The sequence below is a fragment of the Geotrypetes seraphini genome, chromosome 2, assembly GCF_902459505.1.
Source record: "Geotrypetes seraphini chromosome 2, aGeoSer1.1, whole genome shotgun sequence".
Lineage (NCBI taxonomy): Eukaryota > Metazoa > Chordata > Amphibia > Gymnophiona > Dermophiidae > Geotrypetes > Geotrypetes seraphini.
The window spans coordinates 86,187,895-86,204,269 of NC_047085.1; the positions used below are offsets into that span (position 1 = coordinate 86,187,895).

The 16,375-nt window shown below is 43.6% G+C and overlaps 1 protein-coding gene across 1 annotated transcript in view; it reads right to left on the minus strand.

Annotated features, from left to right (window-relative positions):
• The window catches only part of RALYL (RALY RNA binding protein like), a 796,461-nt gene that overhangs the window by 148,375 nt on the left and 631,711 nt on the right, over positions 1 to 16,375 (minus strand). Inside the window, exon 7 of the mRNA XM_033929436.1 lies at positions 12,061 to 12,108. Coding sequence (XP_033785327.1) covers positions 12,061 to 12,108 — 48 coding nt within the window. The remainder of the gene's footprint in view (positions 1 to 12,060; positions 12,109 to 16,375) is intronic.

Below are 16,375 nucleotides of genomic sequence, written 5' to 3' on the forward strand. Positions count from 1 at the left end.
ATGTGTGAGTGCCATTACTCCTAAGCACCTCTTGGCGCAGAGCGCAGCACATGTGCGTTCATCGCTAATCAGGGGCTCACAATCTTAAATCTTGTACCTGGGGCAATGGAGGATTAGATAGCTTGACCAGGGTCACAAAGAGCTAAAGTGGTAATTGAACCCAGTTTGCCAAGATCAAAGCCCACTGCATTAACCATTAGGCTGCCACTCCTAGAAAAGTCTCTGATAGCTTCCCCAGATTTACTGGACTATTGGCTAGATCTGCTAATCAACGTAACACTAACAGCCTGATCCTATCATTCCCAACTCTGAAAGATATAAAATACAAGACATCTTGCAGCAAATCATTCAACTACCAAATAGCAAAAATGTGGAACGCCCCATCGTAATTCGCACAAACACAGAATATACACTGTTTTACAAATATCTAAAAACATGGCTTTTTAAGAAATTCTTACCATGGGTCCAAAGAGACTCAGACTAATACAAGTTACCCAAAATAAAGACAATATTAATGGTCAGCTACTATCTTTGATATATTACCTCAGACTGTATGCACAATTTGATAACTTTATGTAGCACATATAATTCTTTGCAACATGTTTAACTCTATACAGAATTCTGTGTAGCAATATGCTGCTTTTAACCCGCCTAGAACTCTAATGAGGATTTGGTGGGATATAAGATTGCACATAACTTAACAAATATACTTTTATACATTTTGAGAATCTTGTAACATCTTATGAGTCTCCTTATAACTTCTATCCCCAGATTTCCCTGGAAGATCTAACCTGTTCTCTGCCCCACCATGCACTGCCCGAGGTAACTGACCACTTGTACTATGACTTACCATGCTGGGTATCAGTAAGGGGTGCTATTGGTGACAGGTAGGGGTGAGAGTTAGAAAAGGGTGGGTTTATATGTGTATGAGTCAGGTTCATGTGTTTGAGTGAGGTTTATGTGTGAATAAATGGGGAAAGTACTTGGTACGAGTGTGTTGGGTATGTGAACCAGTACATAAGCTGTGGGTGCTAAGCGAGTGCATTGTATGAATGAGTTGCACAACCCCTATCCAGGAACTTCTTAGCATGTATGAATGGGTGGAGGGTGTGTATGCTCATGTAAACCACTCTGAATTGACTTTCCAATAATTAGTAGTGGTATAGAAGCTTTCGATACACAATATGTGTGAATGGATGGGGAGAATGTATGATTGTATGAGGAGTGTGTGCAAATAAGTTGGTATGTAATTGTGGTTGAGGTGTGTGGTCCAATCTTTCTATTTTTCGATTTTCTATACTTGTCTCCTGGGGGAGCTCAGAATGGTTTACATGAATTTAATCTGGCACTCAAGCATTTTTTCCCCGTCTGTCCCACAATCTATCTAATGTACTTGGGGAAATGGGGGGAAAGTGACTTGCCCAGGGTCACAAGGAGTATTGGGGGTTTGAACCCACAGCTTCAGGGTGCTGAAGCTATAGCTTTAACCACTGCACCACAGTCTTTCCCCCCCACATCTACCCTGCAGTGTTCACCACCACGGTTTCTGGCTCTCTCTCCAACATCCTGAAATTTCTCCATCCTTTTCTCCTGTCTTTCTGTTCTCCTTCCTCCTTCATATACCTCCTCCTAATGAAATCATCCCTTCTCCTGCTGTCAGTGGGGCTTATTCACCACTGCTGTTCTTCTTCAGCTGGCAAAGTTTGGGAACCCTGACTATAATTTACTCACGCTGTCACAAGTCCTCCTCTTCAGCAAGTGCACAAACACATGCCTGCGGGCAGACAAATAAACAGATGGACAGCCTTGACAACAGGCATTCTTGCTTTTTTGTTAAATATGTCTAAAACTAGTAACAGTCTGCATGCTTAGACAAATAAATCCCGATGCCAAATGATGCTAATGGAATAGCAATCGCTGAGTAAGTCAGTGAGGCAGAAAACATTTATACCTAAAAAACAAAAAAAATCTGGTATGGGAGCTACACAACACAGAGCATATGTTGTGTTATAGCAAGGATGCTCAACTATGGCCCCTCAGAATCAAAAACCAATGAAAACTCATCAGTTTTATTCATATACTGTATAGATCTAGTATAAGAACCATGTTAATTTGTATGGCTTCTCTGAAAAACCAGAATTGCTAATATTCTTGAAGAAAGGAAGTTGTACATCACCCTTGTGGCACAATCAATTATATGCCACTTTGCTGTGGTGATAAAAGTGTATTTTCAATGATGCACATAAGATTGGTTGGATGTCTGACACATTCTCTTTCCTCAACACAAACTCCAAGATATTTTCTGAACCAGGCCACTGTTTAAACACTTAGAAGTTGATATGCAAAAGGAAACATCCCTGCTGTGATCAGCTGAGCGGCTGCAGCAGGAAACCCCCTCCTGCGAAGTCAGCCTGTAGCAGAGAAGCCTACTCTCACCAAAACCCACGAACCCCTCCTGCGAAGTAGGCCAGCAGGAGAGATGCCTACTCCCTCTCACTGGAACCCACAAACCCCCATGCGAAGTCGGCTGGCAGGAGGAATGCCCACGCCTTATCACCAGAACCCATGAACCCCCATGTGAAGTCAGCTGGCCAAAACCCTCAAACCCCCACCTGCGAAGTAAGCTGGGCAGTAGGGTTGCCCACTCCATTCTGCCCTGGAACCCCCCTGAAGTAAGCCAGGCAGGAGGGATGCCCACTCCCTCCTGCTGCCACTCCTCTGAACTCGAACCCCCCAAACCTGAACCACACGGATACCCCCCCCAAGACTCAGGCCCCCACCCTGCACTCCTAACTCTACTCCCCCCATACCTTTCAGTTGAATGTCTGGCTGGAGAGATGCTCATACCCTCCGGCTGGCACACTATTTCAAAATGGTGGGCCTTTCCTTTCCCACATTCTGGGATGCATTGAGAAGGGGTCTAAGGATCCAATTGGCTCAGATGCCTAAGGACTGTCCCATAAGCAGGACCTTAAGCACCTAGGCCAACTGGAGTCTTAGGCCTCCTTCCCAATGTATTCTAGAATGCAGTAGGAGTGACCTAAGACTCTCGTTGGTCCAGGTGCTTATGGGAGGGGCCTTAGGCATCTGAGCCAATTGGAACCTTAAGCTCCTCCCCAATCCATCCCAGAATGCACTGGGAAGGGAAAGGCTCACCATTTTGGAGTGCAATTACATTAGTTACTGAAGGGTGTGAGCTGAAGGGTGTGAGCATCCCTCTGGCCAGACATTCAACGGAAAGGTATGGGGGTGTGGGGGTACAGTTTGGAGAGCTGGGTAGGGAGCCTGAGCCTTGGATGGGTTTGAGTTTGGGGGGTGGGTGGCATCAGGAGAGAGTGGGCATCCCTCCTGCCGGTCAAGTCCACCTTATGGGCCAGCTTCTATACACGATGCTTAACGGTGCCTACATTATAGGCATTACTCAGCATGGTTATCAATTAACCACTAGGCACTATTTACAGAATCCCACCTAGCAGTGCTTAGGCATCGCTAGGCATCCTGGAGGTAGGCACCTGTGTATTAGTACAGGTTTTATTTGGCCTAATTTACCAGCACCTAACTCTGATGCCTAATGATGCATAAGTCAACCATGCCTATTTCCCACCCCTAATCACACCTACTTTTCAAAAAGGCATTGTTTGGTGTCGGAGGGCACCTCAACTTAGGCATTGCTAGGCATCCTAAGAGTTTAGCACCAAATTCTTAATTGTTAATTTAAGGTTATGCAGTAAGTAATAAGATGAGTTTTTGGAAGATGCTGAAGACTCATGTTTTTGCAAAGGCCTTTTTTGTTTAACAGTTCATGAAACAGTATTTAATGGTTGTATTAAGAGTTTAGGAATTTATGCTCTTTGTAGGAGTTCCAATCTGTGAAACAGTCTTTGTTTTAAAGTTTTGTTGAAGTTTCTAGTTAAATGTATTTGAATTTTATTGTGATTATTTTTAGATGTAATCCACTTAGGTTTGACGCGGTATAAAGTTCTTTTAAATGAATAAATAGGGGTTGTTGTTTTTTTTTGATTGACTGAAAACTGGTCAATTACCACACCAATTAAAAAAAGTTGCATGTGGATTCCAAAGCTAGGCATCCTTGATTAGGGTGCCGAGCGGCGCCTAATGTAGGTATCCTATACAGGATCTGGCCCTAAGAGCTCATGTGCTGATCCTACACTAATGTGTTAGCGCTTGGTAATGTAACTGCACTAACTAATCAGTAAAGAAATGCTCACTGTTTGCCCTCAGAAATGCTCCTCCGTGCAAAAATTAAATTTTTTTTTTTACATGTGGTTAATATGTGCAATTTGGCATTTACTACACGACACCTGTGCCGGCCCTGGGGTAAGCCATTTTAAGTTGTGGTAAGCTTTCTCTAGCGCTTAACACAGCACAGTAAAATTACCCTATGTGTGACAGAGGAGAGAGAGAGAGAGAGAGGAGATTGCTTGTATCAGCTGATTTACTATCTTTGCTTGGAAACTTTCCTTTCCTTCATGCTTTTAGCCATAGGTGCAGCTATTAAAAGGTGTTTATTAGATACTCCTGTGTAATTAGTGTGGCTGAACATCTGTATAAAAATAAGGGGTAGTCATGTACTTAAGTGTAGGGTGTACTATTAATGATCTCCTCTAGAACAGGCATAACTTACACTCCAAATAATTTTGCAAGTCTCAAATCTTAAGGGAAATACTATAATAATCAAATGACTCGGCCCTGTTTTTAGAGGATACAATGTCTGCTGTTGTATAGCCCAACCACTGTGGCAACAACAACAACAAAAAGTCTAGGAGACAAAGAAAAAACGGAGACTGGGGGGATGTGAGTGTAAAAATAAAAAAACAAATGGAAATCAGGAGAGCAAAATATTGAATAGAAAACAACGATGTGCAGTAGTATGAACAGCGACTGTTCTGCCCTTATATTCGTGGAGCCAGGTTGTTTTTTGTTTTGTGTATAGTCTGCATTGCCTGAGCCTTTAAAAATGAAATTGTGCTCTTGTGCTACAAATTTATATAATCATTTAGGGCTAGATTCTCAAAAATCCGTGTAAAAAAAACAACAACGATGAGCCGTTATAGAACCAATTTTTTAAAAAGCAAGTCATTCTTCAAAAAACACTCATGCAAATGAGGTTGACGGAGAGTAAAGAAAATTTACTATGTTTGCATATGCCCATCGCTGGTGCAAGCGATGGGCACATGCGCAGAATAAACGCATGAAACAAAAAAAAAAAAAATTGAGCCACCAGGACAAGTAACCCTCCACTGGACATCAGGAGAAATGCCCACTACTCCTGCCCCCAACTAACACCCCCCCCCAGCAGCAGGAGTTGACCATTCTCTCCCGCTGTCAAAATACACCCCCCCAACACCACTGATGGGAGGGGCCTTAAACAACCTGGGTCAATCAGAGCCTTAGATCCCTCCCCAGATGCACCGGGAAGGGGCCTGAGGCTCTGATTGGCCCATGCTGTTTAAGGCCCCTCCTATGGGCTCGTAGGAGGGGTCTTAACAACATGGACCAATCAGAACTCAGGCTCCTCTCCAGTGCATCCTAAGATGCACCGGGGAGGGGAAGGCCCATCATTTTGATGAGGCCTGGACTTCCTTTCAACTCGACAGATTCTCGATCCTGTACAATCTGTTTTTCGCCCCCAACACTGCACAGACTGCCCTCACTAGGGTCTGCAGTGACTTGCTCATGGCCAGGTCTAAGGGTCTTTACTCTATCCTTATCCTTCTTGACCTGTCTTCTGCCTTTGATACTGTAAATCAGAGCTTATTCCTTGATATGCTGTCCTCGTTTGGATTCTGTGATTCTGTCCTCTCCTGGTTTGCCTCCTACCTTTCTCAACACACTTTTAGTGTATGTATTGGTGTGTCCTCTTCTGCTGCCACCTCGTTAGTGGTTCGTTAACCCCAGGGTTCTGTCTTAGGACCTCTTCTCTTCTCTTTCTACACCGCTGCCCTCAGTGCCCTGATCTCCTCCCATGGCTTCCAATATCACCTTTATGCTGATGACTCTCAGCTCTACCTCTCTACACCTGAAATTTCACCTAAAGTCCAAGAAAAAGTCTCTGCTTGTTTGACTGACATTGCTGCCCGGATGTCCTGCAGTTATTTGAAACTAAATAAAAGAACATAAGAACATAACATAAGAACATAGAAACATAGAAACATAGAAAGATGACGGCAGATAAGGGCCATAGCCCATCAAGTCTGCCCACACTATTTACCCTCCTAAGTCTACTGATCCCCTAAAGAATAATTGTAATTATACTGTCACTCTACTGACCCGCTCATTCAGTCCTAGTGACCCTATCCCTTGGCATGACCTCGTAGGGATCCCACATAGGTATCCCATTTGTTCTTGAAGTCTGAGATGCTGCGTGCCTCGACCACCTGCACTGGAAGCTCGTTCCAATGCTCAATCACTCTCTCCGTGAAGAAGTATTTCCTGGTGTCTCCACGAAACTTCCCTCCCCTGAGCTTGAGCGGATGTCCTCTTGTGGTCGAGGGTCCCCTGAGAAGAAAGATATCATCTTCCACCTCTACCCGTCCCGTGATGTACTTAAATGTCTCAATCATGTCTCCCCTCTCCCTACGCTCCTCGAGAGTGTAGAGCTGCAACCTGCTCAGTCTTTCCTCGTACGGGAGACCCTTTAGCCCCGAGACCATCCTGGTGGCCATCCGCTGAACCGATTCAACTCTGAGCACATCCTTACGGTAATGTGGCCTCCAGAATTGAACACAGTATTCCAGATGCGGTCTCACCATGGCTCTGTACAGTGGCATCATGACTTCAGGTTTCCTGTTGACGAAGCTTCTCTTGATACAACCTATCATTTGCCGTGCTTTAGATGAAGCCTTCTCCACTTGAGTGGCTGCTTTCATGTCAGCACTGATGATTACTCCTAAGTCTCGTTCTGCCGTAGTCCTGGCTAAAGTTTCTCCATTCAGGGTGTAAGTTCTGCAAGGATTTCCGTTGCCGAGATGCATGACCTTACATTTCTTGGCGTTGAAGCCCAGCTGCCAGATCAAGGACCAACTTTCTAAAGTACGCAGGTCTTGCTCCATAGCATCCTGAAGATTATAGCCGTTTACTACATTGCATAGTTTGGCGTCATCAGCGAATAAGGTTACCTTGCCTTGGAGCCCTTGAGTCAGATCCCTAATGAATATGTTGAAGAGGAGTGGGCCCAGGACCGAACCCTGTGGCACTCCGCTGGTCACCTCCGACATTTTAGAAAGGGTACCGTTGACCACCACCCTCTGTAGTCTGCCACTAAGCCAATCTTTAACCCATGCAGTTAGAGTCTCTCCTAATCCCATAGATTTCATCTTGTTCAGCAGCCTGCGGTGTGGGACGCTGTCAAACGCTTTGCTGAAGTCCAGGTACACGACGTCCAAGGACTCTCCTGAGTCTAGTCTTCTTGTTACCCAGTCAAAGAAGCTTATTAGATTGGACTGGCATGACCTACCCTTGGTGAATCCATGTTGGCTGGGATCCCGGAGATTTCCCTCGTTCAGGATCGTATCTAATTTATACTTAATTAGTGTTTCCATGAGTTTGCACACTATTGAGGTGAGGCTTATCGGTCTATAGTTCGCAGCCTCAGCCTTGCAACCCTTTTTATGTAGAGGAACGACGTTGGCTGTTTTCCAGTCCAACGGAACTTTCCCCGTACTTAGTGAGAGATTGAAGAGCACCGCCAACGGTTCTGCCAGGACATCTCTCAATTCTCTGAGCACTCTTGGGTGTAAATTGTCCGGTCCCATGGCCTTGTTTACCTTTAGCCTTGCCAGTTCGTTGTAGACGTCCCCAGGAGTGAACTCAAAATTCTGAAACGGGTCATCCACGTCTTGTATTATCATCAACTGTGGTCCGTGTCCCGGTGCTTCGCAGGTGAATACTGAGCAGAAATATTCATTTAGTAGTTCTGCTTTTTCTGAATCCGCCACCGCGTAGTTTCCGTCCGGTTGTCTAAGGCGTACTATACCGTCTGTGTTCCTTTTCCTATCGCTGATATACCTAAAGAAGGATTTGTCCCCTTTTTTAATGTTTTTTGCCAGAGTTTCTTCCACTCGACGTTTGGCCTCCCTAACTGCTGTTTTGACCGCTGCAGATCTGGTCTTATATTCTACTTTAGTTTCTCTTCTCTGGGTGCGTTTGTAGGAAAGAAATGCTTTTTTCTTCTCCTTAATGAGGAGTGAGATCTCTTCAGTGAACCATTGGGGTTTGTTGTTTCTTTGCCGTTTATCTACTGATTTTATGTAGCGATTAGTTGCTTCGTGTATGGATGATTTCAGGTACGACCACATAGTTTCCACATTGCCGGTCTCTGCTTGGTCCTGTAGCGTCTGATGAACGTGATCTCGCATACGTGCGAAGTCGGCGCCCCGAAAGTTGAGCACCTTTGTTTTTGTAATTGATTTAGGGGATCCTTTCCCAATGTTGAACCATACCATGTTATGGTCGCTGGAGGCTAGCGTATCTCCTACCGAGACCTCTGAGATGCTTTCCCCGTTTGTGAGTACCAGGTCTAGGATCGTCTGGGCCCTAGTGGGCTCCGTTACCATCTGTCTGAGATGTACTCCTTTTATGGAGTTCAGAAGCCTCCTGCTGCTGCTGGTTGCTGCTGAAAATGTGTTCCAGTCTGCGTCAGGCATGTTGAAGTCCCCTAGCAGCACAGTGTCACCCCGTAGAGTTATATTCTCTATGTCTTCAATTAATTCTGCAATGCCTCCGCTGAATCAGACCTGAGGTCCATCGTGCCCAGCAGTCCACTCACGTGGTGGCCCAACAGGTTCAGGACCTGTGCAGTAATCCTCTATCTATACCCCTCTATCCCCTTTTCCAACAGGAAATTGCCCAATCCTTTCTTGAACCCCAGTACCGTACTCTGCTCTATTATGCCCTCTGGAAGTGCATTCCAGGTGTCCACCACACATTGAGTGAAGAAAAACTTCCTAGCATTTGTTTTGAATCTGTCCCCTTTCAACTTTTCTGAATGTCCTCTTGTTCTTTTATTTTCCAAAAGTTTGAAGAATCTGTCCCTCTCTACTCTCTCTATGCCCTTCATGATCCTGTAAGTCTCTATCATATCCCCTCTAAGTCTCCTCTTCTCCAGGGAAAAGAGACCCAATTTCTCCAATTTCTCAGCGTATGAAAGGTTTTCCATACCTTTTATCAAACGTGTCGCTCTCCTCTGAACCCTCTCGAGTATTGTCATATCCTTCTTAAGGTATGGCGACCAATATTGGACACAGTACTCCAGATGCGGACGCACCATCGCCCGATACAACGGCAGGATAACTTCTTTCGTTCTGGTTGTAATACCCTTCTTGATTATACCTAGCATTCTATTCACCCTCTTAGCAGCTGCTGCGCACTGTGCTGTCGGCTTCATTGTCATGTCCACCATTACCCCCAAGTCCCTTTCTTGGGTACTCTCATTCAATACATCCCTCCCATCGTATAGCTGTACCTCAGGCTTCTGCTTCCCACATGTAGTACTTTACATTTCTCAACGTTGAACTTCATCTGCCATCTCGTTGCCCATTCCCCCAGTTTGTTCAAATCCCTTTGTAATTCTTCGCAGTCCTCTTTAGTCTGAGCTCTACTAAATATGTCCAATACTGAGCTACTCCTCTTTCCTCCTAAACCGTCTGCTCCTCCTCCTCCTTTCTCCATCTCTGTAAATAATACTGTCATTGTTCCAGTCTCCTCTGCTCGCAATCTTGGAGTCGTCTTCGATTCTGACCTTTCATTTTCTACATATATCCAACAAGCTGCTAAGACCTGTCGCTTCTATTTGTTTAATATCACCAAAATTCGCCCCTTCGTCTCTGAGCACACTACTCAGACCTTTGATCAAGTTCTTGTAACCTCACGCTTAGATTACTGCAATCTACTCCTAACTGGTATTCCTCAGTGTCGCCTCTCCCCCTTGCAATCTGTGCAAAACTCTGCTGCGCGACTCATCTTCTACCAACCTCGCTACGCTCATGTCACCCTTCTCCTTAAGTCACTTCACTGGGTCCCTATCTGCCATTACATACAGTTCAAGATCTTATTGCTGACCTACAAGTGTGTTCATTCTGCTGCCCCTCAATCTCTCTCCTCGCTTCTCTCTCCTTATATACATACCTCCCAGAGAACTCTGTTCCTCAGATAAGTCACTCTTAACGTTACCCTTCTCCTCAACTGCCAATTCCAGACTTTGTTCCTTTCATCTAGCTGCTCCCTACATCTGGAATAAATTACCCGCATTTGTCCGTCAAGCTCCTTCCCTTCCCTTGTTTAAAAGCAGACTGAAAACTCACCTTTTTGATATAGCTTTCAATACTTAACCCTATTCCTCTGCCCTCCAACCCAGCCAGCTGATTAACCATTCCCTTTAACTGTGTCCATGAATCAGGTTGGGCAGACTGGAGGGACCATTCGGGTCTTTATCTGCCATCATCTACTATGTTACTATGTTATGTTACTATCTTGTTTGTCTGTCTTGCCTGTTTAGATTGTAAACTCTTTCGAGCAGGGACTGTTTTCTTACTCTTTGTGACTCTGTACAGCGCTGTGTGCATCTGGGAGCGCTATAGAAATAATTAACAGTAGTAGTAGTAGTTGGCCAGAGACAGTAGGCATCCTTCCGGCTAGCCATCTAACAAAGGTAAGAGGGAGAGGGCGGGGGTCGTCAGAGGCACAGGAGGGTGCATGATGGTGGGAGAGTATGGGCATCTCTCCCACTGCTGAGGGGGGTTTGGGGATATGTTTTTTGACATTGGGACAGATTGGATATCTCTTCTGCTACAGGGGGTTGATGTTGCATGGGGCGGGAGAGTGGGGGCATCTCTCCTGCTGCCAGATGGGGTATGGGGTTAGTGTCGGCTCCATGGCAGGAAAGAGTGGGCATCTCTCCTGCCGAACTTCAATTTGTTGTTTTATTATTATTATTTTAATTTGCATTTGGGGGGGTGGGGGGTCTGAGCTGTCAAGCCTTACTTTCCTGTCAGTGCCTGAAACAGCGCTCAGGCAATGATCAGAAAGTAAGGCAACGACAGCTCAGACCTTTCGGTAAATTATGTATGCAAATGTGGTACAACCAGGTTAGAGAATCACTCGGTGATTATACAGAATCGCTCGGAATGATAATTTCAATATTAATTACCTGGTTGTACTACATTTGCATGGCAGTATCGGAGACTGCTAGAAAACTGTGGTATATTCATATGGCAGTGGGGACATGGTCTAGGTATATTTTGGGTGGGATTAGGGAGGGCCCAATTTATTTGAATGACAAGCCACTAAACGTTGATAATTGGGATCTTAATGAGTAATTGGTGGCAACTGTTATTAATTAAAATTTGTGTGTGTAAGTTTAGATGCAGGCTCCATGTCTAAATTTTATGCATGGGTCTTAAAGGGGGTACATGGTTATAGAATAAGGGAAATCCACTCCTAATTTAGGCATGAGGATTTACAGCATGTTTCAGTTGGTGTATATAGCCATGCCTAAAGTTAGGCATGGTTCCTGGCACTTGGGCGCTATTCTATGAATAGTGCCCAGCTTTAAGAACCATTTATATAGCACTGAGTTATTTATTTTTTTGTGCTGATTTTTTTAGGTGTCATAGATAGAATTCAGTCTTAAATGTACCCATGTACATTTATACCTGCTCATGAAATACCTACCTACCTGCCTGTGAAATACATGTATATTTCAAAAATTATGCATATCACAACTCCAGGCATGACCTGCCCAAAGATGCCCACTTATGTTATATACAGTATGAATTTTTCTCACCACATGTACTTTTATATTCATATGTGTTACAAATTTTATAAAGGCCATTTTCTACGTCTAAAACAAGGTTTACCTCCTTGATATCTACAGTATTAATAAATGTTTACTTCTGAATAGGCAGTAGTGAACAGCAGGATTATTATGCATAAAAGGGGTGAAACAAATTTTAAATGCCGGATAATAGGACACAGTGTTAAATGTTTCTAAATTATAAATATGGAGAAAGCAAGAAAGAAAAAAGGAAAGTACTCACGTACCGATTGTAGAAATCATCTCGGTAATAATCATAGTCAAAGTCATAACTGCTGTAGAAAAAAAGAAATATGTTAACTTTTGCAGAGATGAATAACATTTATCAAAATCTTTGAGGTATCATCGTAGTAGCTGAGCTTCACATATAAACCATAATAAAAATCTAAACAGGCAAGACAGACAAACAGGATGTCATGGATACAGTTAAGGGGAACGGTTAATCTGCTGGCTGGGTTGGTGGGCAGAAGGGAGTACAGGACAATCAAGCCATTGTGACATCACTGATGAGGTTGGCTCTTATTGGTGGAATGAGGCATTATGATATCACAATCTCAGCTCTGCTTCCCAAAGACAAACAGGATGTCATGGATACAGTTAAGGGGAGTAGGGTTAAGGATTAAAAGCTATATCAAAAAGGTAGGTTTTCAGTCTGCTTTCAGATAATATTAGAATGTGGGGTACCACAGGGTTCGGCCCTATCATCAATTTTGTTTAACAAATTTTTGAGTCCTCTTGCAAGACGAATTCAGGAATTGGGAATTAGTATGTATATTTATCCAGATAACATTCTATTTGTCTATAGATTATCTCCTTTAACATTAGATTGAGGTCCACTTTCAGACGGTTTAAAAAAGATAGAAGAATGGTTGGGAGAACATAAGTTAGTATTAAATATGTCAAAAACAGTAGCATGCTGTATCTCAGAAAATAAGGCAACACCTCATTAGACTTCTCATTAAATTATTATTGTATAAAGATGGTAAATAGCTTTAAGTATTTAGGAATTAAAATTGATTGTCATTTGAACTTTGAAGAACAGGTCTCATCCATAGTTGCTAAAGGATTTGGGGCATTATGAAAGCTTAGAGCTATTCGAGATTTTCTGGGTGACGAGAGAATTGGATAGAGGATGTGCACTAGATGTGGTGTATTTAGATTTTAGCAAAGTCTTTGATAGTGTTCCATACAGACGTCTAATAAATAAACTGAGTGCCCTTGGAATGGGGCCCAAAGTGACAGGTTGGGTCAGGAACTGGTTGAGTGGAAGAGTGATCAATGGAGATCGCTCTGAGGAAAGGGATGTTACCAGTCGTGTGCCTCAAGGTTCTGTTCTTGAACCTGTTCTTTTTAATGATATTGCTGAAGGGTTGTCGGGTAAGATTTGCCTTTTTGCAGATGATACCATAATCTGCAATAGAGGAACGCCGGATGGTGTGAATAACATGAAGAAAGAGCTGGCGAAGCTTGAAGAATGGTCTAAAATTTGGCAGCTAAAATTTAATTCTAAGAAATGCAAGGTCATGCATTTGGGCTGCAAAAACCGGAGGGAACGGTACAGTTTAGGGGGTGAAGAACTTATGTGCACGATGGAAGAACAGGACTTGGGTGTGATTGTATGTGATGATCTTAAGGTGGCCAATCAGGTTGAAAAGGTGATGGTGAAAGCTAGAAAGATGCTAGGTTGCATAGGGAGAGGTATGGCCAGTAGGAAAAGGGAGGTATTAATGCCTCTGTATAAGACTCTGGTGAGACCTCATTTGGAATATTGTGTACAATTCTGAGGCCGCACCTTCAAAAAGATATAAAAAGGATGGAGTCGGTCCAGAGGAAGGCTACTAAAATGGTGTGTGGCCTTGGTGATAAGGCGTATGGGGACATACTTAAAGATCTCAAGCTGTATACTTTGGAGGAAAGGTGGGAGAAGGGAGCTATATAATATAAATGTGCTTGAGTTGAGTCTCTTTCATTTGAAAGGAAACTCTACAATGAGAGGGCATAGGATAAAGTTAAGAGGCGATAGGCTCCGGAGTAATCTGAGGAAATACTTTTTTACGGAAAGTGTGGTAGATGCATGGAACAGTCTACTGGAAGAGGTGGTAGAAACAGACTGTGTCTGAATTCAAGAGGACCTGGGATAGGCACGTGGGATTTCTCAAAGAAAGAGATAATGGTTACTGTGGATGGGCAGACTAGATGGGCCATTTATCTGCCATCATGTTTCCATGTTTCTATACCTTAATTCATGCTTTTCTACTATCTAGGTTGGATTGCGGCAATTTACACCTGAATTCTGTATAGGATGCATGGTTTCAGAAACTGCCTAAGCGGATTTTGAGAATCGCACATGGGTGTCCTATACAGAATTGTGCCTAAGCCCGCCTAAAAGAACCCAATTCTCTAAAACATGTCCATGTTACAGATGCTGGTTAGAGAATCGGGTTGCCGCTGAGCTTATCACAGCAAGGGTTCTCTCTGCTACGATAAGTTTAGCGGGAACCCATCCCCACCCCCCATGAAGACTACCGGCAGGAAGGATGCCCAGTCCCTCCTGCTTGGCAGTCCCCTCCCTCAAATGATCACATCGGGAAGGATGCCCAATCCCTCCTGCCCAGCAGCCCCCTCTCCTGAACGATCGCACCAGGAGGGATGCTCAGACCCTCCTATCCTGCACCCTCCCCCCAATGATCGTGGCAGGACTCCCCCTGAAAGTTCAATCCCACCCTCACCAGGACCCCCTTCTAAACTTTTGGAGTTAGCCAGACAGACAGCTCCTGTTTGCGTCCAGCCGGCAGGCCCGCCTCCGCTCATCTTGCCTCAACCAGACATTGTGCATTTTTTAAAATTAGTTCCAATTTTATGGAATAGTTTGCCTATAGGAAGGAAGAATCTTGCCAAAATTTTAAATGGCATTTAAAGGCACATTTTTTCAACTGGCCAATTAAACTTATGGGATGTGAATTTGGGACTTCAATCTACATTTATATATTATATTTTTCATTTTCATTAATTAATTGATTTTTAATTTCATTTTATTAGTTTAGGGGTCCTTTTACTATGGTGCGCTAACTGTTTTAGCGCACCTTGGTAAAAGGACCCCTTAGATTGTTATATAATATTATGTATTAGAAATGTTACTTTTTTTCCTCTTTTCCTTTTCTTTTCTATTTAAATGGAGTTATTTTCATAATTTTGATTGAATTATATTGTAAACCGCTTTGATCCTTTTTTGGCTGTATATGCGGTATGTAAAGATTTTAACAAACATAAACATAGGCATCTTTCAATAAGTGATCCAGCAGGATTAACCCCTCTTCTACGAAACCACGCCAGCAGTTTTTAGCGCAGAGAGCTGCGCTGAATGGCCCGCGCTGCTCCCAACACTCATTGAGTTCTATGAGCGTCAGGAGCAGTGTGGGCCATTCAGCGCGGCTCTCTGCGCTAAAAACTGCTGGCGTGGTTTCGTAGAAGAGGGGGTTAAGTGTCTCTTTGGGTCAATATTTTTTCATCAGTGTTGGATACTACTTAAGCAAATTTCACCAGTACTACAAGTCACTGCAGAGAACCTGAAGAGATCAAAGGCTTTCTAATGACTGTATCTCACACTTTTATATGAATTTGCTCTGGAAGTCTAATAAAGCAGGGATTGAGGAGTCTTAGGGCTCCTTTTATGAAGCCGCGTTAGCGGCTTTATCGCACGCATCTTTTTAGCGCGCACTATCCCCTGCGCTAGCCGAAAAACTACCGCCTGCTCTAGAGGAGGTAGTAGTGGCAAGCACGGCCGGCAAATTAGCACTCACTATTATGCACGTTAAACCCCTAAAGTGGCTTTGTAAAAGGAGCCCTTAGTTTCAGCAGCAGAATCTTATAAGTCTTCCTTGCTAAGTAGTTGAGAAGTAATTCAAACTCACAGATTGCATTCTACAGATTGCTATTTGACATGTACTTACAATGTATCTGTTAGAAAAAAAAAAAAATTCACAGGTTGTAATTACTGTTTCTGCTTTGAAGTCTCTTGTTCTAAGGTTCCTGGAAGGTAAGTTGATTCACATCACTGGAGAAGAGCTAGTTATAGGCCCAGCTAATGTCTAAACCCAATCCATCCATATAGAGGGCAATTCTATAAATATGTGCTCAAAGATTGGCGCTAAGCACTATTCTGTAAAGGGCACTCTGGGATGAGCCCCCCTTTTTAGAACAGCCCTTAAAACTGAAGCTTGTGTCCAAAGTGGTACTGGCACTCAACTCATGGCTTTTGAGGGCCTAAATGGTGCTATTCTAAATCACTGCACAGTGCACACAACTTTTCAAAATGCTCCTGACCTTCCCATGACCCTCCCCTGGCTATGTCCCTTTCTGAATTTTGCCCTACAGGATTTAGGTGCCTAGGTTGAATAGTTTGCAAAACCAAATCGGTGCCCAGTAACTTCAAAATTGATTGTTAAAGTCAATTAATTGATAGTTGATGACTCATAAGCTAATTTCCTTGCATGTGCATGTTGAACCCATGCAGAAATTTTGGCATCTTATACAGAATCTGGG